General features: G+C 29.2%; 1 protein-coding gene across 1 annotated transcript; it reads left to right on the top strand.

Moving 5' to 3' along the window:
• Positions 1 to 24,879, top strand: LOC148231101 (uncharacterized). The gene is made up of 2 exons (XM_088194094.1): positions 1 to 246; positions 23,580 to 24,879. Exon 2 carries the CDS (start codon positions 23,691 to 23,693, stop codon positions 24,279 to 24,281), a length of 591 nt encoding a protein of 196 aa, XP_088050220.1. The 5' UTR covers positions 1 to 246; positions 23,580 to 23,690; the 3' UTR covers positions 24,282 to 24,879.
• Positions 24,880 to 25,998: the final 1,119 nt, after the last annotated feature.

Raw genomic sequence — 25,998 nt, 5'->3', positions numbered from 1 at the left:
AAAAGTGCATTCGGCTGAGGTTGTGTCCGTGTCTGCTGCGAGGGAAGACAACAAAAAAGCGGAGGAATGGTGGGAGGACCACCGCTCGTGAGTCAACCAGCCTCGGGCTCGAACACAGTGCCGGCAGTGCTCGTGCCAGACAGTGCTCTTTGTTAAACGCTTCTACCACCACCAGTGCCAGTGTTTCATAAAGTTCAATAAGCGTGTTACATTCGTGCGTGCCAGATCCGGGAGCTTGGAAAAACGGTATGTGAGACGTCGAAATACATACATATTTTTTAGGATAATCTATTTTAGTGCTTAGCTTTTAATTTGAGGCTTAAATAGTTGAAAACCACTGTTAAAAAGGAGTTACTACAATACTCTACCATTTTGTCTACATCAACATTAATCAACGCCCTGGATGGTTGTCTATTCAATAAATAAGGCTCGCATACTTGTACATCAAAGACATTCCATTGCTCTTATGAGAAACATAACCCTTTTGGGAGGCCATATATCAATCCATATATTAACACAAAAGTAAAAGGATTTGAGCTGGTATTATAATATATAAACTATTATTGCAATATTTCATATACAGATATATAAGTATAAGATCGATGTAAACATTCACACAAGCTATTGTTATAGCAACAAAATGGTGAAACTGCACAATTCTATTATTATAGTATATCAGTAAACATTTCAATTTTGTATGATATGTATTTTAATACCATTGTATAAAGTATAGATAATTTTCATTAAAAATCATTGAAAGCTCGTTTTAGAAAGGATTGTGTGAACAATGCATTATTGTTGGCGTAGCGTGCTTTCGCCCAGTCGCTATAAATATTTATGGCCAAATTCGACGGTGCACCAAAATATTAAGTGATTTATTAGTCGTTGAGTGCATTATAAATCAAACCTTTTATATGAGTTGGGGAGGTTAAGGCGTTAAAATGAAATAACTTATTTGAAATATCGTTGAGGAGCACTGATTTGATACAGTTTTAATAGGGCCAGAATTGGTGTCGAACGATAAAAAGATCATTTTTGGTTGATATAATAACATTATTTCTAGTTCAATTATTATTGTTTAACGACGTCTTTAATTGCAACAAATTCGGCAGTTACACCTGTGCAATGATTTCATTATTTTAATTAAATAATGAAAAGTAAAATAACGATGTAGAATACTTTAATGGTCTTATAAAACCGGATATCCGCTGCCTGATAAAACAATCTGATGAGTTTGCCAATATATGATTTACAGGATATGATATTATCATATACCTCTATAAACTTTTTTACCATTTAACATTTTACATATATACTTTTTTTAAGCATGGTTTTAATTTATTTTTACATGACAATGTTAATTTAAAACAAGTAATATTGTTTTGGATTCTAGCTTAATCTTCAAAAATGTATCAAATATGTTAAAAGAACTTTCAGTTAACCTCGCAGCATGAAATATTTCTTATGAAAAGCTTCTATTTCTCTAGAAGAAAATAACCTCGTATAAATTGGCTGCGCAGCGCGAAGTTTGTAATGTTTTGCTTTAAATTTATATTTTTTTAAAAGAAAATCATGCTGCACTATTATTCAGGCATCGCGCAATTTTGCGATGTTATACTTAATAAACAGCAAATATAAAATAATTAAGAAGATTTCTGTACATGAAAGTGTGAAAACAATATTTTATTTTGACTTTAATATCTATTAAGCAAATTAAAAGATTTTTTGTTTCATCACGTTTAACTCTAATAGTATTTTGAATAAAAATGTTTATGCCATCCTTACCTTTTTCTGTATGATTTTGTTTAAAAGACTTATAGCCGCCATTTTGAAAAAAATATAGCCAAGATATTTAAAAGGTCTTTTAAAAAAATATTTCATGGCAATACGATTAAAAGTACGGTTGTTATCGTGCTCTTAAAAATCGTTATTTATTTTAATTTAATTTCTTTTATATATTCTCAATGATTTTTTTAACGGATTTAAGGTTTTTCTGAATTTCATAATAGCCGCCATTTTGAAACAAGATGGCAGATCAGGCTAGCTAACAAACATACCCGAGATATTTACATTATATATTTATATAATGTCTATACGATTAAAACCAAGACAAAAACCTCTATAACTCATATAAATATTGGAGTAAAAGTCGATGATACTGGATTGAATTTTTCGAAGTAACATCAAGGCCCTCTGCAATAAGTATATAGTATATATTTTTTAAATCTACCTAAAAGTACAGATGTATATTTGGCCGAATAGCACAATTTTTTTGGGTATATTAAACAGTTATCCCTTCATTACTTTTGAAATTAAATTTGTTGTAATTGGTTAATTGTTGTATAAAATGTTTACATGCGAGTTAAAGATGCTTCTTTAACATAAGTTGTAACTAAAAAAAGTGAAATTTAATTGAATACATACATATACATCTCTACATACGATATCTAGTTGATTCTTGCGGTCTTTTTCAGTAGAATAATAATTTAAATGATACTTTTTTAAGTATATTGGCATTATTTTTAATATATGCCCAATTAATAATTATAAATAGTAAGTAACTTTGTCATAACGATAATAACATGTTTTCATTACATTTAATAATAGTATTTAATAATAAGTGTACGAAACACGACGCCGGCATTACTTTATTATCTTATTTATCTCTTTCTTGATATTTTTTTTATATGATTATGAAAATTAACTGATAAAATATTTTTAATTTATTAAGAAACCCTAATATAACAACTAAATAAAAAAATAGACAAATAATAAGTTGCGAGTTACACTAACAAAAAATCAAGGTTTCGAGCCCGAAGCTCGAGATTGTGACTGCGAAACGCGACTTTATAAGAGCTTATGATGAAATAAGACCTAAATTCTACTATTTATTTATTATCATAATAATATTCGAATGTAAAATACCGCCTACCATTTTTTGTCTTAAACACTAACCATCTAGAAAATTTATCATTATTATTATCATATTAATTAAATTAAATTACTGGCCCAATTTATACAGACCTTTTATAGTACCTTTATTCTATTTTCGGGGAAATGCGGCATTGACACATAAATCCAATTTTAAAACCGATCATATTTTTAATGATTGTTTATCAGTAGCTGCTGATAATACAATAAATTTTAATTTAATTTTATATATGTGTAACATATAATACATTATTTTATATAGTTATTTTATTTTTTTGACTCACACTCACGAATGCAATATATGTAATTTAAAGTTTGCGTCTTTAAAAAACGGTAGTTTGGAGAACCATGAAATTATTTTTTTATATTACATCAAAAATATATAATATATTAGATCTAGTATATGAACATCTCCAAAGTTGGTTACAAATGTATATGGAAGCATATAAAGTTAAATATATTTTTATATAAAATGGTTTTATTTTTAAATTGATCTTTGAGCCTTAAAGAGGAAAACATACTTATTTTTAATAATACATAGTTGAACTTTTGCGGTTTGAGGTTAGAAAATTACGTACTATTTTAATTGATAAGCATAATCCATGAATTATATATATGTAACAATTCTTAAAACTGATTACAATAATCAATGGGGTAATAAATATTTTGTTATGGCCAAAATTGAGTCACCTTCAAATAATATTTTGTCAACCTGGTCGCCTTTCGATTTGTTAAGATCAAACTTACTTTTACCTGTCAGTGTGATATCATATGATCAAACAACCGATGTATTACAAATAAATATGAGTCATGCGATATCGTCACGAATAAGTACGACGCTTATTATTATTTATTTCGAATTGAATCATAGCTGTCATCCCTGTTCTGCGGTTAAATGACTCACGGATGCTGCGCTCGAACGGTCTGGCAACACTCACCGGTAGCTTCTCAGAAATTTAATTAAAAAAATGAAACTGTATTATCTCGTTCCGTGTTCCGTGTTTTTTTCTTTATTTAAATCTAACTTGGAAACTAAATCGAATTAATCACCTCGATTTAATTTTATTTGTAGAATAAACCAACCCAATTATTGAAAGATTTTCACGCATCGTTCAGGGTTGTCATATTAAAAATGCTACAAGGTTGTTAAATTACGATTTCGGTCACGTCAACAATGGACAATTCTTTCGTTGTCGTTTTGGTCTCGGATTGTTCATCTGCGACCGTGAAAGACACGGAACCACTTCCGGCCAGTGAATCTCAACGCGCGACATCTTCCTCTTTCCCCCTCTTTTGTAAGTTCGACGACATGACACTTGTTCGTCTTCAAGTCCAAGGTGTTTTCGGCTGACTAATTGGAGTATCATAATAAAAATCTGACAAGTATGCAAATATACGCTCGGGTACAACAACCTGCAAATTGGCCGTTCACCATAACGTTGTTTTTTTTCATTATACTTATACGTTTAGTGAAAAGTGCGTTTCGATTATGACGAAGAAAAGCGACGGGGAAACTGAGGGGTCATGTTCAGGTGATCTTAGCTACGAGTGAATGTTATAGAGTTCCCACAGACGCGCCGCGTAAGGTTCTGTATATTAAATTTTGACCTTTCTAAAAATAATAGTTTTTCATTTTTGTTATAAACATAAACTATTTACGTGGAAGCAAAATTCACCAAATTTCCCCTCCATCTGTAAATAAGCAATGCATTTTTTAAGCAACGGTAGTGCCATTTAAAATTATTATTTCAATTGAAAAAATGAAAAATACACTCATTATTATATATACGTCCTTTAGGCTCGTAAAAAAATGCTTTACGAACAGATTAGAATAAAAATATCGTGGAATACAGTTATTGTCTTACAATAAAAAATGTTTGCAATATAATATTTAAGTGAGGAATCTCTAAGTAGACATTTAAAATAAAGAATCCTCTTGAAATCCCACTACAAACATTATTCTTTTTATACATTCCGCCCTAATTCTATCATTCTGTTTGAGTTATTTTGTCTAATTATTGTCTTTGGCGTTTATTTGTATCGTACATCAACCACTTCTCATCCCTTATATTGGTGCGGCAGCACCCAAACAATAATTACAATAGAAAATATAAAAAAATACGGAAAAGCATTCGAATAAAAAATATGGGTCTACCTTGCTTCCATTGAGTGAAATATGAATGCATCTACTGTAAATAATTGTATTCTTATACATACTTTCTTGGCAATCGTAGCGGAAGAAATGTAAAGCGAGACATGACTTCACTGCATATAGCAGTATTTACCTTCCCATGCCATGGATCTTGTGTATCTAAACCTCTCGAGGATCGAATTAATCTCGACCCACAAGGTTTTTCCTAGCTATCGAATGGCGCCGGTTACCCACGATGAACTGGGCAAGGATCTTTCTACAACCGCATAATTGTGTATCACTTTCTATCCACGCACCGTTGCCATGGCGTCGATCAGAACAATGCCCACTCAAATTCGATCAATTTCTGAAAAATCATATCAATACCCATGAAACCCATTGTTATCTCACGATTTTATTACACAATGGCTGCAGGTTAACGGGGTCATATCAGTATTTTTAATTTCATTTTCAATACACAACGAATCGAGTTCTTTGTGTTGTCATACTCATAATGAGACTGAATGACATTACGCATTTAATTTATAATAATTATATTATTGCGCACAAAGAGCACATGTAGTATTTAATTTACAATTATTATCAAAGCCTTGCGCATATGTTTACTATCTTAAGAAAAATGCAGAAAATTTATTGTATAAAAAAATCAAACAATTTAATGAATTGTGTAACGAAGCTATAATAGGACTTCAATTTACTCGGTATTTTTATTAGCATTTCATTAAATATTAAATCAAATTAATGGTTTTGTATAACAAGTGGAATTGTATACATTAGGAGCAACAAGAATATTGCTTATCATTCCTTCGATAAAAGTCATCACATACTATTGTATGTTTTATCTATAATACTTCCTGTTTGATATAATCTGTTTCTGAATTATATACATTAATTACCTTTTTATAAATTTAACTATTTTTTCAGCTTAAAACTTAAAAGTATAACTATGGTTAAACTGTAAAGTTCACAGGTTTCCCCAATGCTTTATGATGGCCTTTCTACTATACCTATTCATAATTGAGAAAAATAAATTAAAATCATTATTATATTTTTATATTTATCAATGAATCGGAGTAATGATATGTTTATCATGTGTTTTAGAGCTAGGAGCGTAGGGGCGTAAACACAAACTTGCCATCTCTTTCTCAATTATAAGTAAATAATGATGAAATGGATAGCTCTCGAACTGACTGTGTTAACGCAAACATGGTATAGTGATATTATATGCTGCTCCAAAATGTCATTTCACATGTGTGAAAATTGAAAAAAAGCGATATAATTGGGAGTTTTCAACTGACAGTTGTAAGCGCCACTTGCTAAAACATGTACGCCGTCAACGAATTTCATTTAAAAAAACAGTTATAGGGTCAAAATATTCCAAACGTACGTGTACCAGATCATCCGCACAGTGAATAAATACAGAGCCACTGATATTGACCATTGAATTTATGAAGAAATTGCTTAATACATTTTCATTGTCCTTGTTAGTGAAATTATTTTTATACTAGTAATAGTTTACTGAGAAACAACAGTTGCGAAACTTCCACTTGCTAAAACTTGAATAAAGGAATTAACCAAACCAAACTCGACCTAATGGAAGTTTTGAAACTAGCTATAGTTTTTGAACTTTGATCAGGTTAATTATTTTAGCTTGATTTGAGTTTCACAACTGTCAAATTTAATTTCATAGAAATTTTAGAGTAGCATATAATTTCATTAGCGCCTATTAGTTAAAGTAGGTTTTAGCTAGTCTATATTACCATTATTTTTTTTACTTTTTTCCTTCCTCAAAAGTTTTACTTATGGTTCCAGCTAATGGTAGTTTCGGTTATCATATTTATGTGCTTATTCTGAATTTAAAAATTAGATATTATTTAAAAAAATATATTTCAAAGTCTGTTCGAAAATATTCAGATTATTTTTTTATATATTGGCAACCTTATTCATCTAATAAAAACTTTTGACAGATGAAACGGTCATAACACAGCAACATTCGACCTTGTCCAATATTAGCGAAATTCAAGAATGCACTGTAATTTACAGTTACAATGCGCGTGTTATTTGCTATGTATTATTATTATTATTATTATTATTGTTATTTCATTTTTAATCAAATTCATATAAAAAGTCATTATTGTAGCACGCCTCGCCCCTGCTGCGTTGTGAAATCTCTTAATTGAAAACTATTATATTTATGGTCAGAATAAATGCCGAAATTTGAAAAGATTCCCATGCCCAAATTCCCAAGAGGCGATAATAGATTTTTTTCTATGATAGTGCATTATTCTAAGCGATAAAATCGTATTATAAATATAAATAATATGAAAAAATGAGCCGCCCATGTGACACCTTAAGACCAAAACTTTTATTATTGACGTATTCTTGGTAATAGCACCATACTTTTTAACCAGCTACAAAATACAATAATCTAATGTGCAATATTTACAAGCAACAATTAGTTGCATTTATGCATGTGAAAACATGTTTCAATGGTAATTTTATCGCATAATCAAACATTGGACACGCACAAACGCATGCATTATACAGACATAATGAATTTGTAATGCATTAATCAGGCACAAAAAAGAAACGTGTCACGTGCTATACTAGACTAGATCTAAATTGTGCCGATATACTTCTATTAATATTTTGTTTAAGTATTTGATTTATACATTAGTGCGTATCACATTCGATACAGTGTAATTACGATTATAAACATATGTATATCATTATAACTGTAATGTAAGATATTTTAAAAGCGTTACAGTAATTCGAGAGAGAAAATATATTTACAAATATATAGTGGGCGCGTAAATAATTCGGTATGGTATTTCTGTTCTCATCTGTATTTTACAAATAATAAATATAAAATTCAACATTGAACTTTATACTTGGCGATTCGTGAACGGAAACGCTTACCTCTTTATATTGAATCGCGTTTTTTGTGTAATCTGATTAGCATGTGTTTTTTGTTATTATTAGACATGCGTGTTAAATTATATATTGTTACTATTTTTCTCGTTAGTGCTTAATATCGTTCGCACGAAAAGAGTTAACACGTATCTACGCGGTGTATGTTTGAGTTTGCGCTTTATTCTCTCAATAACTTGTGATTTAGATCTAGATTTATGCGGTTTATATTGAATGCAAAATCTGGTCGGCCTTGGTTGATGCCCACGCTGCCAAAAGTTCAACAGTTGGGTCGTATTGTATGTTCGTTTAAGTGTAAAATCTTGTGTATTGTCACTGAAAAAAATGATGAATGTCCGCTTGTGGTGTCTAGCGAGTAATATAAGAAAGTATACAATCCTCATTGTTCTCGGTCTTGTTTCAATGCAAATGTATCATCTATTCCGTTTGCCGTTCGTTTTTAAACACTGGCGAACAGGCGGCGGTAGTGGAACCGTAGCGCGCATAATTTTTGCAGTCAGCAACCCTGATACTTTGAGTGCCATTTTGCGTGAAAATCAAAGTGTTTATTTTTCATATATATTTATTTAGTTTATTTATTAAACTTTATTATAATAAGAAATTACTGTTACATAGAGACTCTAAAGAAAATAATATAATATTTAGTTATATATTCACTAATATTATCTATATTTTAAAAACATGATTAGGCTATTTTGTGGTTCTTATGTAATTTTAAAAATGTCCATAATTTCAGGTACAGTACCGGACGTGTGTGGAATTTAATTATGAAACAATGTAATACGGTTGTTACAAAACAAGAGCAAACACAGTAATTGTAAAATAAAATATGTTTATAATTGATACATAAAAGAATGTTCAGTGGAAATTTCATTTCTACATCAATAGCCTTCTGTATTAAATTACACACCTCTCTATAAGTATAATATGAGAGTAGTAGGTATTTATTGAATCGATTAGAGCTATTTGTATATGTTGGAAAAATGCACTGTTATTTTCTTCTCGTCTTGCTCAATGACAAATTGTATTAAAAGCAGAATCGTGTCAGATGGACTATTTTCATTACAATGAATGACGCAAGCAAGCACTATATTTAATTAATTATTAATGAACTGCGACAAGCGTAGAACAATACAGGTTTTTATTACTGTCAGAAGCAAATAACGAGGCCATATCTCACGAGTGTATATTGATGCACTTGCAAATATACATATAGCAAATTTTATTTATTACATATATAGCATATTATATTTTTTTCTTCTTGACCATGATGTAATTTATAGTTTTTGTAAATAAATTATCGAGAATGACACGCAAAAGCCACAAAGAAGATGGACGATCCATTGCCTTGAATGGTTTTAGAGCAATAATAATTATGTATTTCATTATTAAAACATAATAATGAATAATGAACCATCTTCAAGGTTAATGGTCTTGAATAAACCACATGATTCAGTTTTCCTCGATCAGTGGCGTAGCTACAAAGAGTTATATACATATAATTTAATCCTTGAGGTCATTTTTTCAATTAGAAAATATTCAAGTACAATAGCTCAGTAGTATAAATAGAATTATTCCTGAAAGACCTGAATTCGGATCTTATATGAACCCTAATGTTTTTAAATTCTTATCGTGTCTGAGAGATCGTAATTAGTTTTCATAATTATGACTGATCATAAAAAAACTAGGGTTTCTTAGATTTACCTAGTCTTATGAATGAATATAGTAGAAAATCGTGATCGTGCATGCTTCATGCGAGCATATTTTGATTCTAAGTTGTGATTATAGTTTAAAATTATTAAAATCGATGTTACTGATTTACATGCTTTGATTTCAGTTTGCTGTCTCACTACTTATTATAAGTTGTTGATTGTGTTTACGCCGTTGTAACGCATTGGATTGCGTCCGTTGTGTTATAATGGAAGATTTACTTTTTTAGAACACATGAAATGAGTAGTAAGTGTAATAATACTATTATATAAATATATAAGAAATAAATAATAATAAACGTCGGACATCGTGTTTCGTATAGTTTAGAATATAATTATTAATTTTAATATTTTTACATTTTTAGTTAGAAAATAATATTTTTATTAAGTTATTAATATATGTACATTTAAACATGTATGTACATAAATTTATACGTCATTTCTAATATTAAATATATACAGATTTAATATCAGAAATTGCGATAAGTTAATATTAGTTGGTATAGGAAAATGAGTATGATTGAGGGATAATATACTGTGAGATATTATAGTAATTCTAGTCAAATAAAGAAACTCATGACATAAGTTGCAAATTATAAATACGTATGTTATACTTTTATTGTATTTTATATGTTTAATCGGTCTTTTACTGTCGTGAGGTACCGTAGCTAAAGGTCGTACTGATACCGGACACTCACTTTTTGGACTTTAACCCTTTAATTGCTAAGAATTTTTAATCACATACTCATGGGTTTATGTTACTCAGCTATCAAATTAAATGTATAGAAATTGTTTCATGCCATTGACCCACTAACGCATTAACAGTTTCACAAATGCATTTACTTTTTGGGTATCACGGCGTCAACAACGATCGTCGTTAGCGTTTATTTGGTGTTATAAACAACGATATACCTTGTTTAGCAACCACAGCGTTAATTTATGCTTTGTTGTGGTATTTAATTATTGAAATAAGACACTCAAACTATTGCATAGCTGTGATTTAGATAGTGTATTATAAATTAAATGAAAGGAATTTCTATACTGCAAGTATTTACATTTATGTTCAATCAGCTCATAATTTAATAATTATTATAAATTTAATAACATTCCAACATTTTCGCACAATCAAAATTATAATTTTATAGCCATTCCCGCAGTTTTGCGTCTTAATATTAAGCAAAATAGTGGCGTCTTTTAATTATTTACATAGATTTTTTCGTGTCAGGATTTTTAATATAAATTAAAATAATTGTGCAATTTTGATTTATACCGATGATAATAAATTATCATTTATACATTTTTACAGAATTATTATGCTGATTTTTTACTTGACTGACGATATATTTTTGATTCAGTATTATATATTTTTTGTCTTTGAATCCCTATTTTCTTAAAATCGTGTATTAAAATTATGAATAATATACCTTTTTATATTGCTATGTTGTAGACATTAAATTATTTAGACTCAAGAACTTTGAATCTTTCATCTTTAAGTGTTTCCTACTAAAACAATTTAAGAAAATATTAGTTATTTTTATTTTTATGATAAATTCATAGTCTAGTTATTATCTTTAAAACGTAGTTTATATGTTTTTTCTTAGTCCATTTTAAATATTAGTCAGCAATGTTATAATTGTAAAATTGACGGTGGTTTTAAACTAGAACAATTTAGTATATTATACTATAAATATTAGTATTAATTTAATATTGCTATTTTCCGATAAATTGTATACATCTACGTAATAGTAGTATGTAAGCATTTTATATGTAATGATATTATAATATTTGACAATACAACTTCTGTGCCTAATGTTTCTAGCTACGCCACTGTCCTCAATGAAAATCATTAGTTTGCTAGTTATCAATTTTGTGGTTGCTTGACTCAGCTGCTTATCGTTTATGATTAAAAAAAATATTTTTAGAACTTAGTGATAATATCTTAGAATTAGAAATAATGTAACAAGATATATTTATTTAATTTTATTAAAAGCAATGCAGTCAGAATAATAGAAATGCAAAGATTCAAAGAATCAGCTGCAGTGAAGATACTTTGTTGGATATGAAATAACCTTTGCATTTTTATACAAGAGCATATTCTTAACATTGTTTTAATCTGACATTAAATTCAAAATAATCAGTAGTGAATATGTTTTATGTATATATTAAAATGAATAAATCGCTAGAAAGCACTCTTCTTTGTTTGTATCCGCATCTGGAGCCATTGTATTCATAAAGTTGAATACTTTAGAAATTCGCAGAGCGAATCGTATCTTGACAAATGTTTCTTGTCGCTCTGACAAAAGTCATAAGTGCAGTCGAATAACTAAAGAACGACAAAAGCGGATGTCAATCGAAATCGGCACCTTTACACACATACATATATGTCTTTGTCAAAAAAATCGGAAAATCTTGCTTCCAATACATCAACACAGATTCACTTTAGAACCGTGAAAGTCAGTACTGTGCGTTTTCTAAAGCGTTTTGAAACTGTTCATAGACAAAATGTGGCGCAAGCACCAGATCGTGCTACGTGTGCTCTTTGTTTAGGATTTGACCTCTGGATACTAAATATAGTTGAGTTTTCCACTAAGTAATACATAATTTAGTATCTATTTATTCATTCAAAACTATGTTAAGATATTGTAGGTTAGTTCTGGTTTTAACTATAAAAAATATTTTAAAAAATCATGCTTATCCATTACAGATTTTAATGTAATACAATTATTCTAATGTATTATATGTAATTGTATTTCTTGAGTTTCTATTTATAAATATAACATTGCACGAAAGTGCACGAAACTTTCGCTACGCCCACGACTTTGACTTAGTTCGCAATTAGTTAAAATATATTAGCAAATGTGCAGAGTAAAGTTGCACAATTACATTTATAGTGTAATAAACAACAGTAAATAAAAATTCGTGGGAGTATATTGGCAACATGTATGTATATTTTTCGTAGGAGTATCATATTATTATAGTATCCATATGTATATAGCTGTGTCTAATATTAGACCCATAATTCATTTATTACTTACATGATTGATATTTTACGACTATCTTATGCTACCTAATATTCATAATCAAAATTTAAGATTTTCTATTTTTATCTGTTTATATACTTAATAGTTTTTCATATATTAATAAAACCATAAACGTAGATGTCTTACGACTAGTGTGTCTTAAATGTTGTTCATCCACATAAATAATAATAACTCAATGACCAACAGAAGTAATTTCAATCTAAATTATTGCTTGACTTCAAACCAGGTGTTTTATCGACTTTGACATTAAACTATATATGGAGTATAAGTCATAATATATGTTATTATATAATGCCTCAAAATGTTTTGTATATATTCAAATACATATGACTTATGTACAATCAATCATATGCACTCTATATTACTATTGAGAATATATGTTTAATACTATGATTAGATTTGTATGTGATATTTTTATTAACATATGATTTAGAGTATCGTACTTGCTAAAAATTCATCAAATGCTACATAGCATTAGCACATAATAACAGAAAGAACAAAAAATATATTAAAATTAATGGTAAATATATTTAGTCAAGTTTAAAACCATTTATAATTTTACTCACGGATATCTCTCTGCGTTACACACGGATCTGAGTGTTTTATTATACATTTTCCGAGCATTAAAATTATGTATACAAATAAAGTTTTTTTAAAGGACACCTAACTAATTAAATAATTCTTACATTTGTGAGAATAATATTTTTTTATCAAGTATATTTTTATGTTTATATGTTTTATATCATATGGCTTTGATACTAAAATGTTTTATTCATCTGTACATTTTTACAATGATTTCTAATAAAGTATTTTTTTCTAATGTTATCTAAGTGAAGTAAAGTAATCATTGTTGTTGGAGTTGTTTTTTACTAGGAGCGTTGTGATACAATTTATTGAATTCGCCAAGTAGCATCTAGTCAATGAAGCACTTTTTAAAATTGCTTTAATGCTCGGTGACTTTCAGCGGCGAGCTTTAGTGTCTTAAAGAGTCGCGATCGCGTCCCATGTTCTTATTCGTTGCGGCCAGGACGTCAGTGCTTGAGAATGCTCCTTTTGCACGAGCTATTCAACTTCTTAACGAACACATGTATGTTTTTAATTGCCAAACTCTATGATGTTTTCAGTGATAGCTATGGGAAGCTGAAAAAATATATATGGGATGGTGCTTATCTAATTTAGGTCTGCATCATAACTGTTTTTAACGCACGTGCTAAAAAATAAAATGCCTAATAACCTGATAACATCAAACTTCAAAACTGTTTTGCACATTTTTCATAAAAGGGGCTCAAAAATTTTTGGCATATTGAAGACATGCATTAAGTAACAGATTTTTGGGGAGAGGGAAAAGTGAAGGATTGACCTACGCTACTGCTCGTATTTTGCGCTCACAATCTCGCGCTTGGAACTCATATTTTTACACTGCGTATAATTTACACTTTACTTTAATCTTTTTATACTTTTCATTCTCCACCCAAGCGCATATCTTTAACTTCAGACAAAGTTTTTATGTGTTAACATCGCCGCTCACGTTTTCGGCGTGTCGAATCTGCTTTTATGATTTTCACTCCGCCAGATATAGAGATTGTCCATGGTCAGCAGCGGTTGGCTCATCGTCGGACCCTCGTCCGTCTCCCTCATTGAAAAGTTCTGTAGCACTGCTGCAGTGCAGTGCGTTTGTTTTGCAGTAATCAGGGCGAAACGGTTCTGGCCGCGGCGGCGACCCACCGGTCGGTTTCTAAATTATATTCAAATCGCAACAACGGCCGGATTGGTGCGAAACAAAACAAAAAAAGACGCTCGTAACTTTCATTAATGCCAGTTGCGTAATAACGGATAAGCCGAAACGGATAAACTGACCGGAGAACAGCTCCGCGAACGCCACGTGTATTGAACCTTTAGGTAGTGCGAAAAATATTTTTCTCCTCCTTTCTTGACGATACGACCTCCCACAGGTATTGGCCTTCCACCAGATATGGTATTAAGCTGCTATAAGCGCAGTCGTTCTATATTTTATTGGATCGCCCCTTACTATCTTCTACAGCGGCACCCACTTTGCTAATGTTATGAGTGCCATGTTAGGCTGCAGCTTTCCGACTTATCCTTTCCATACCAACACGATAGACCCTTGGTATAAGTTGGTGACTAATATTCGAATGGCATGAGTTTGAATCGTATATGGAACCTAAGGTTTTTCTGATAGATCGGAATTATTGATTATTATATAATTATAATTCCGATCGACCATCACAGATTGAGTTTTCCTAAATTTTCCTGATCTCACGGAAGAATATCGGGATGAATAATGAAAATAAAATTAAGCTAGATCGTGAGTGTTGGCTGTAATTATAGTTTAAAATTAATAAAATAGATTACAGACATTGATGTCAGTCTGATGTAACACCACTTACTTAGTAGTTGTTGATCATGTTTACTCCATTGTAGTATATTGATCTAAAGTATGTTATACTTCAATTAAATATTAACAATAAACTAATTAAAATTAAATCTATTTATTTTTCCATAATTTATTAGCTTTTATTGTAATAGTAAAAAATAGTAATATCAAAATGCAGACAAACTATAGAGCAATATGCGGGATGAGACGTTCATCTGCATTTCTTCTTTAGCTTATTTTCCACTGAGAAATGATTTGCCTTAGTTTGTATTTTATTTTGAATCTAATAAAAATTCTAAAACTATTATTAATTTTAGAACCTTCACTATGTTAGGTTTCAGATGGACGTTTCGCAACTGTCAAATTGAGTTTAATAGACATTTTAGTGCAGTATATAGTTTAACCAGCGCTTAAATTATATTTTTGCTAATAGTATATTGGTGAAAATGTATTTTGGATTTCCACCTGCTGATATGGACCTTCCAGATAAATTGTATTTTTTCAGATTTTCTTTGATGAATAATTTGAGAATTTCTGGTTTAGAATCAGGGACGTAATTTCATCTTTTTCTAGAGTGGGGTAAAATTTGGAGAGAGAAATTACCACCTACGATGCATTTAGACAGCAAATCTTCACATTCACACATAAAATTATTATTTTATGTGTGTTAAAATTATTTCACTGTACTTTTCATTCCACTAAATGTCAAAATTAGAAGTATTATTTGTGAAGAAACTGTAAGTGATCGAATTTTTTATTATTTTTACAGTAATCAGCACCTGAAAAATTATATATATCACTATTTACATTGCATTAATTCTAAGGTCATTATTTAAAATCTCCACTTACAACATAGATCTGAAAATCAACACGACATGGTATTTTCCATAGCTAAAAGGTTATCAGTATCCCAATTTCACAAATAATTCAGATCAGTTTACAGAACAAAGAGTAAATTTTTTTTACTTTCAAATCATCGGTGAAATTCATAATGACCATATCTATGTTCTTTATAAATAATATAAATAGTCGTCCAAGGTTAAAATTCTGCAAAAATACAGAAGGACTAAAATAATTATTTGACAGTTTTCTTAAATTACTTCCGAATAAACATTTTTGGTTATTAGAAAATCTGACGCTTGAAAGTTTTCCCAGCAAAATTCAATGACCAACATTGTAAAAAAATATAAACCATATAGTTGAAAAGAAGGGCATATAGCATTAGTTACAAATTTAATTCCCATAATTAACGCTGCTTTGTTAAGCAAAGCCATACCTAAAATGGTCTCCATAATTAACTTTTTTAATTTCTTTAAAAAATTGATGCAGCGGCCCCATCAACAGTTTTTAATTGTCACAGTTAATATTTCATTCATGAACTGTAACCAAAATTTTTTTATAAGTTTGGCCTTAAGCAAGAACTTCCACATTAAATTACATTTTTATTTGCGAGGAGCGTAATATTTTAAGACTATTGAAATTGAAAAATCTCAAATATTACCATATAAACCCACGATTTAAATTTCATGTTAAAACGTGCGAAATCGCTACATTATTATTAATTCGGCAATTTTTTCTAAGCGACGTTAATTTGGTAATTTTCACGATTGTGTTACATGCTCTCCATTTAATTACACGCCATTTATAACATTTCTCCAAAAAAAGCTTATGAATCACTCATTAAATAATTTGCAGCAAAAATCGCTTAGCTAAATTATTTATTAATTTCAAAATGTCATAACTATTAACTTTCATTCAAATTGAATTATACATATTAACTATAATATATAATAAATTATATCTCTCTAATTGATTTGATAAATGAAAGCTCATTATGCTATAATCCGTACTACATAATAACAATTGTGTTTCACAATCGTAATATTCAATTAGAGGTCATTCCGAGAGAGTGATGTAATGAATTGATTTGTCGCTTAATTGAAGCATTGTGCTTATTTTTAATTGCTTGTTGGGAATCGCAGAAAAATCTCGTTGTACGCATTATTGATGTTTTAATGCGTTTGTATTATATATTTCAAATACAATGTTTAATAAAGATTAACGCTCAACCTTCGCTCGCTCGTTGAAAAAGAGCATAAAAATAAACGGCACAAATGAAACGTTTGAGAGCCGGCGGTTCACGACTCTGTTCAAAGTAACGGTTCGTTCAGATTTATATTGCAGATAAGTCAAGGTTTCTTCACTTTGTAACGAAGTGGATGGAAGTAAATTATTTTTCTTTGTTCGTTCGTGTGTGTATATATAAAAATATTGTTTGTGTGCGATTAAAAATGTAAAATGCACAATAACAATGACTTTAGTTTAAGTTGTTCAAGTGACTTCAACGCACTAGTGCACACGAAACCCGAATGATCAATTTTTTATATATGTATTTTACTACAAAACTTACTTATGTACAATTAAATTAGGTTTTTCGTTACATTTTTTAAAGATTAATAAAAGAAAACTATATATTGTATGTATGTAGATATAGTACATACATATGTATGTATGTAGATATAGTACATACAATATAAAAGGAAAGAGAAAACGTAGAATAAATTCTGTTGAAACATTAGAAGCGAAATCTGCAATACTCATATTCAAGATATAATGCATATGTACATATTGTATTAAATTGTGTCATTAGTTATTAATTATAAATCCGTTATTAGATAGATATTAAAAAATAGTACATATGCATTGAGGACAAGATACTGTCGTATTTTAATATAAACTCCATAAAACACTTTTTATTAATAGACCTTGTAAATATCAGGTAAGTTTGTTAGCCAGCTTGATCTATCATCCTGTTTCAAAATGGCGACGATTAAAAATTAATTCCGTTTAAAAAAATCATGAGAAGGTCAAAAATGTTCTACAATAGATATTATTTTAAAAATACAACAATATTATTAAACGATCTGTTATAATGTTTTTTTATAATTTAATATTTACATATTTTAATGTTGCATTCGTTGTCATTTTAACGGTTATAATACAAGATAATAATAAAAATGCAATATTAAGATCATTTTTAAGTATTTTCTAGAAGCAAATGTTTGATAAAGTATACGAATCTTATCTTAAAATCTATTTCATCTAAGTGGAAGCTAATGATAGCGTATCATTTTATATGTAAGAGCTTATGGCAATAAAATTATAACTAATTTCATAATATTTAGAAATTTCTAAAATGACTTGTACTTTTTACAAACATACATTTATTTCATGGCAATAATGATGATTAAAATTTATCAAAAAAAAACAGATGTATGTATAATATTTCCATCTATAATATATAATTTTTTGACAAAAAAATTGGGTTATTCAAGAACTACAATATATTATGTAATAATTTAATGTATTTGAGCAATATTTTATAAGCCGATTGATATGTTATTTACTTATAAAATTGTTTATTATTTAATGTCAAAAAACTCATTTTATTTTAAGTATTTTGACATTAACACAATTTTTATTTTTTTCACATATGAGAATTCTAAAACCGCAGATAAATTTTAATATTATGCTCAATGGTTAATAAATGATTACGTTCATTATATTTTAAATTGAAAATACCATGTTTTATCAGAAATAACCATTGTTATTTTAATGAAAATTTTATATCATACATGTCCCAAATTTTTGGTGTTAGAAAGAAATAATTGTGAATAAATTAATATTTTACAAAACTAATAGATTCATGTAACATAGCAATATTTTTTATGTACATTATTGTAGTAGATGTTTATTTATTGTAAATAGGTATTTTTAAAATTATTGATATATCATTAAATTCAATAGGTTGGTAAATATTTGAACAATTTTTTAATTAAAAATAATATATATCAATAAAAGTTTTATATTAGCTTTGCAAAAATATTTTTTTTAAAGAGAATTTATGATATTATATTAATTTTTAAATAAAAGTATACGTGCCATAATTTGATTTTATCATCCATATGGCATAAAATAATGCATTACTATTTTTTGGTATTAAATGGTTGCCCCAAATATTGCATATTCAGATTTTATTATTCATGTTTCATAAGAAACGTATTCCTTGATTTTTTCACGTTATTTTTTAAGACATTGCCTCATTAATAGTTTCTCTGATATATTAATCATCAAATACTGTTTGTTGCAAAAAAATTGCTTATCTGCAAATATAGCAAAAGGGTTGATTTACTTGGCCAAGATGTGTTTTTTATTATTGATCTTTGATCTTATCACAATAAATTCGCTTGTATCCCAAGGGATTTCAAGCCAAATGATATTGTTTTAGTAACATATTAACTTATGTTATTAAAAACCGACAAATTCTATTGGTGTTATATTAGGTATACCGAAAAGAAACCACGTTTTTTACAATGAAAAAATATTTATTCTGCAAAGTAATTTCTACTGTTGCTTAGCAAATATTACAGTTCTTCCTGTCTGTACTCCAATGTAATTTTAATCAACTGTATCTAAAGAAACATGATCTCGATTATAAGCATCAAAACAACAAAAATATATAATAGTAATGACACCACATTGTTAAATATCATTTTAACAACATTGAAACGTCAAGATTGATATCAGATTTTGCGCAACCGAGCCTAAAATGTACTAGTATTCGTACGAGTGTTCTTCATGAATAGAATTGTACAAAAAATACTATTTATTTATGTTGCAAAGGAGAACAACACGATTTCATAGGAGTTGAACGCACTGTCGTTGTCTCCGTTAGTCACACGTCTCGCAACACGTTTTAGTTACTATTTATTTCCAGTCGTTTGCCATTCATCATACAGTAAAAAGGTCGTATGTAGTATGTGAACATAAATATAGACATTCTCGAAACGACGAAGATAGCGAGCACAATTAAGATGAACATAATTTTATTAGTTCTTGGCAAATCTACGAACAGAACGACGACGGTTGCGCAACGTTACGATTTTTCATTGTGAGATTGACGAGAAAAACGTTTCCGGTAAAAGTTGACATCGACTCGCCGGAAAAACGGTGAATAAAGTGCCGTGAAACAATGAGAGGCGGAGAATCGCTCTTTTCCCACTTCGATCGCCGGTTAAAATTCGTTAATTTTTGATAACAACAATGAGTCGTCTTCGAAGCGAAAATCAAAGCGTATCAATTACGAGCGTAAACGGAGGAGCGTTAACCTTTTGCGCTCGCAGATCAATTGCAGCAATCGATTTAATTTGCTTTGAACTTTTAATTCAATTGTACATTGGCAATTATACTTTTCATCAAAAATTTATTAAAAGTATAATCATTTTTTTCTATGGTATGTTTTATGTAATAAAACATAGCTTCACCCGCGATTTCTTATTAACTATATTGTATCCATGTTAACTAGGTTTGTAAAACGAAATAGAGCCAAAACGTAGATAGGGCTTGAGATGCTAGAAAGTCTTAAGGTATTTAAGAGATAATAATTTAATTAAAAGAAAAATGCTGTTTATTCAGAAAAAAATGACTTCAAATGTTTCGCTGGTCTTTCGAGCCCTAAAAAGACGGCCTTCCCGTGAGTTTTGTCCCACACACCAAGAAAAAAATGAAGAATATACTTATTTTAAGTGTTATTTATGTATAGTAAAAATAAGTAAAGAATATTTATTGTATTATTTATGTATACTTATAATAAGTCTACTAATGAATATATGACTGTTTATGTATACTATGTATATATTGTACGGCTTATATCCAATTTTTTTAATTATAGATCGTATGAAAATGTTTAAATTGTATGTTAAAAAGTTTAAATTATTATATTAGAATAAATATAGAACAAAAATGAGTTGTCAGTTTATCTATTTTACAAAAATACGTTTTATTTTTACATTCTAGAAAATGTGTTTTTTTAATAATTTACAATATTATCATTTTCAGTCTTTTTTTTCTTTTTTTTTATATACGAAATTTTTATTTATGTTTTTACTTCTGGCAAACCTAGTAATATTCATATATTAGATTTTGACAACTATGGCCATAACATATTAAAAATCGACCATTATTTGCAGCACATAAAAACGTAATATCGCTCTCATCAATTCGCTGTATGTATTTATTAAGATTACATTAAACTAGTTCATGAAATCGGCAAAACGATTTCTAACTAATTCACGTAATAGATGCGTCATAGACGATTTCGCCAATTCCGCGAATAGATTGATTTTTTGTGTCAAAATATATTTTGGTCGTAACAAATTATGTATTGTTCATATGTTGTTAAAATGCAACGCAGTAATTATCAAATGTCAAACGCGCATTCACAATAAGTGTGAACATATAATTTTATTACACATCATAATAATCTGCATGCAAACATGTTAATTTTTTAATACAAAAGAGACTTTCACTGTGTGATTGTTTGCATTATAAATTATTCGAAATAATAGTTACAAATTGAAATGCACGCGCACTTTCAGTTTCACCTCAAAGTGCGTTTCAATTTCGGTATCGTTCCGAAAAAAATGAAATGAGTACTGTACTATAAATGTGATAATGAAAAAGCATAACTGCTCAAGCAGCGCATGAAGATACATTTAAATAAAGAGTAAGAAAGCAATTTTTTTATGTTGGCAACACTGCATTATGCGAGTAACTTTTATTCGAAAATAATGACGCCCGATTACGTCTATGGTCATTTGTCTGCTAATTTTACGCAATTTTGTGTTTTAATGCGGATATGTGATATGTAATGACACGTAATGGCGTATTATTACCATTAAAAAAGTATACAATAAATTAAAAAACAAACATTTGCCTTTAGTTCCATACCTTTTCGCCAGTTTTTGACAATATATTTTTTATGAAAATTTGCAAAGTAAAATTATTACTATTATGGTTGAACGCTATTGTTTTTAATGGGCATTAAGAGTTGTCCATGAGCGATATAGGTGACATAGCTAGTTATTATTTTAAATCTAAAACATATCGCGCACCGGCTTAAAGATACTAGTAATGAAACGATTTAAAGGTTAACCTGTCGCGTTGTTGAAGCAACTTCCGTTATGTTTTCTGCAAGAGCGATGCTTGTCGGTACAGTGGGCATAGCAGCGAATTCGCTTAGAAAATTAAGAGGGTTCACGGTACGACGGGTACGTTATTATGGAACTCGCTTTACGTAAGGATGCAAGAGTGTTGATGGCGGAAATGGCCACTGACGAAAATGGTCAGTAAAAAACGGACCTTGGCGAATTTTACACAAATCGTGAAGTAACTCAATGACGTTGAACTAATCTTGGGTTACGGAATCAATAGACGAACGACCTCTGTTTTAATCTTTAAAAATAGGTAAAATAATGGTTAAAGTTCAATTAACATTATACACGAGGTTATACTATGTGACGCGTTGTAGTACGAGATTTTCTTAAAAAAGTTTTTCTTTGGGATTTTAATCTTAAAAATTAAATTGAAACTTATATTTAAAAAAAATATATGTTAATCTTAAATCATAGATCTTATATAAATATTCGTGTGTTATTTATGTCACAAAATAAATGCTTTATTATGAAATAGCATTAGGCTAGCAACAATTTTATGATATTTACTGTAATTTAAAGTAGGAATTATGGTGATTATATTATTCGTTTTATGCTAAGAAAAAATGTAAAAATAAATACAAAACTAGAGCTAATTTTTAATGACATTTTAACCTTTTCTTGAATTGAAAATACCATATTAAAAGCATGCATACCAAAATTTTGAATATTATGATAATATTTATCCGGCAATTTCAGCAAGTAACCATTTTCTGAGAGGAAGTTCTTAATCTCGCTCCGAAAAGAAGTTTGGCACTATAAACGGTCGCCACAGTAAGATTACCGTCTTACTTATTATTTTTTTATTAAAGTCATTGATGATAAAAAATACGAGTTTACAGAGTCAATATATTATAGTATATCGTTCAAAACATGTTTTATGTAAATTATATATTTAGCTCCTAGAAGCTTAGGTAACAAGCTGTTCATCAGCGTATTAGATATTGTATATTATCAATATACAATTTAACTGATTATTTTTATAAAAATGTAAGACAATATAAATATTAATATATTTGATGAATTGATTTAGCCAAGTTTATAACCAATAGTGGCAATCGCGACTAACTTAATGTGTTATACACGGATATAGGTGTTTCTTATATTAATTATATTTTGTATTTAGAACATAATTTTCTCTTTAATTACAAATTATGATGAAAATACTCATATCAACAAATTTTCCAGTGCTAGTCACGCTTTGTGACGCTCATGTCCATAATATCAAAATCTTATCAATAAAAGCATGAGATATAATCTTTATGTTACAACACTGTTCTAGATCTTTAGATATGTCATTTCATAATTTGTTCCAAATTAACAATTGCATAATATCTATAATACAATTTGTTTTTATTTATTTTCCAGAATATTCTGCCGCCTGTACAAAGATGCTCACATGAACAACTGGAGCACGCCGATGACGAACAAATAACCAAAAATACCGGTTAGTTCACTCACGTGTCCAGATAGCGGAAAATGACTTCTGAGCGAAGCATACCTCACCTGAGAGACATCTTCGGTCTTGGAGGGCAAGCTTTTCATCAACACTCTGGCTATAGTGAAATAGGAGCGTTTCCACCGCAGAAGAATGTTGAAAACTTTGAAAACGACTGCAAGAAATCGGGAAAGAAGTCCAGCAAGAAGTCGAGTAAAAAGGATAACTATAAGACTTTGACAAGCGGAGACGTGAAGACTTTGGAGAGGCACTTGAGCATGAAAAAGACCATAAGGAAAAAGATTATGAGGGATTTGTCTCAAGCATTCGTGGAAGATCCTAATGAGTTCAAGATTGAGAATTCGACCCCAGAGCAATTAAAAGCAGAGTTAAGCGCCGAAGCTATGAAGTTCGGAGAAAAACATAATAAAAAGAATGGAGTCGATTCTAACTTTTTAGATATGTTGAGAGGTGATTCTAAAACGAATAAGAATAACACTAGAGAAGACCTTGAATATACAGCTTTAAGTAGGAACGACATAGAAGAACAGATTGATCCAGCCAATCCAGCTACTGGAGAAAAGACTAGTTTTTGGAGGAGACTCACCATGAAGAACAAGAACAAGAGATAGAAATAAATATGTCCAAAATCCAAAATGGCTCACTCGAACGACTTAATTTATACGAAATAATTATTATATTTTAAATTTACGTTTTCCACGCATTAAAAGTGCTGCCATCTGTTGGCGAATTGCAAAACTAATATCAATTCTATCAAATTGAGTTTAAATTAATAATAATTTAAAAACACGTCGTCATTATTAATTGCCAAATAGTATATTTTCCTAATAAATGTTAAGTGATTAACGATGGTGATAATAAATAAATATATCTATTTCACTGTATCATTGTGATATTCTTAATGTATAATATATAAAATAAACGTTATCAATTATTGTGTGACTTAATCACATCTTTGATCGTACTTTATTAATAACAATTTAGCTGATATTTTGTAAATAAATTTTATTTATACACACTGTACGCTTACGTACGAAATTGTGCTTTTTATATAGCAAAATTCGTATTAAATAGTATTGATGGATTCAACGAATTATTCATGTATTTTTTACGAATAAGCTAATTCATTATATGTATTTTTAATGATTTCCGATAGTTATAACGCTGTATTATTATTATATGTATAAATAAAATATTAATTGAAAGGTTTTTTTATTTATATTATTTTAATTAAGTTATTGTGTTTTTTTATCATTCGGTGCCAAAAAAATGATACAACGTTAACTAGCAGGCCAAAGTTCACAATCCAACGTGTAAACGTAGTAGTAGCATACCGATAAATACAATTTTAATAGTTCATTATGTAAGTTATTTAATTTTAATTAATTTTCACTATTGAACGTTGGACTAAAATATCATATATAAAATATCCCCCCTCCTCATTTAAATTTGATCAGAAAAATACATATCATTTAATGAAATACTATAAATCTTAATAAAATGAATATATTAAAAAACGCCCCCCCCCCCTGTAAAAACTGAAATTACGTCAATGTTCGCTGATAATACGCTTTATATATAAATAAACGCACGATCGCAAGTTCCACATAAAAGTTACACGATTGATCTGCAGATGGCGTTAATATAATTTCAATAAAATAATAATTAATTAATAATTTGTTATCAATATCTAGGTCATGAAGTAACTTAAAAATATTATTAAAGTGTCATTTATAATACAGATATCAAACTAAAAAAATTATGATAATTGAAGAAAAACTATCAAAATAAATATGTTTTTATTAAAAACAACCAACGACCTCTAATGCCTAATTATAAATAAATTTAATTACAGCGGTATTTGAATCTTTAACATATCTAAGTCAAGATAAACAGAAATAACATCTGACAAATCTTGCAGCGATTTATGAGAGTTGAAGTGAGCTTGATGATAATTGTTGATATTCTAGCAGTATAAATTTGTGCAATAAATGTATATAAATATATAAACTTGAAGTTTGGCTCTGTATCGTAAAATCTCCCAACTCCTGGCGACTTAGATATGACTGTACCAAATCTGACAATTGAAGCAGAGATCTGATTTTTTTAAAAGCAATCAAAGTGTAATTGATTTTCCCAGTACATATGTGTATAAATGATATTTTTACTACGCTACACTTATGTATATATTATCAAAGATTATTATGTAACCACTAACTAACCGACGATTAAATCAATATATTTTTTATGCTAATATATCTTATAAAGCAGTATTTTACTTACATGGTTTTACTATTAATACATATTATTATAATTTGTTATCGCTGC

The sequence above is a fragment of the Plectrocnemia conspersa genome, unplaced genomic scaffold (genome assembly GCF_051122295.1).
Source record: "Plectrocnemia conspersa isolate PC_06_02 unplaced genomic scaffold, ASM5112229v1 ptg000010l, whole genome shotgun sequence".
Lineage (NCBI taxonomy): Eukaryota > Metazoa > Arthropoda > Insecta > Trichoptera > Polycentropodidae > Plectrocnemia > Plectrocnemia conspersa.
Note: the sequence above shows the minus strand (reverse complement) of the source record. Positions and strands in the feature narration are given on the sequence as shown.

Coding starts and splice junctions, on each gene's coding strand:
- LOC148231101 (XM_088194094.1), top strand. CDS start 23,691: ATGACTTCTGAGCGAAGCATACCTCACCTGAGAGACATCTTCGGTCTT.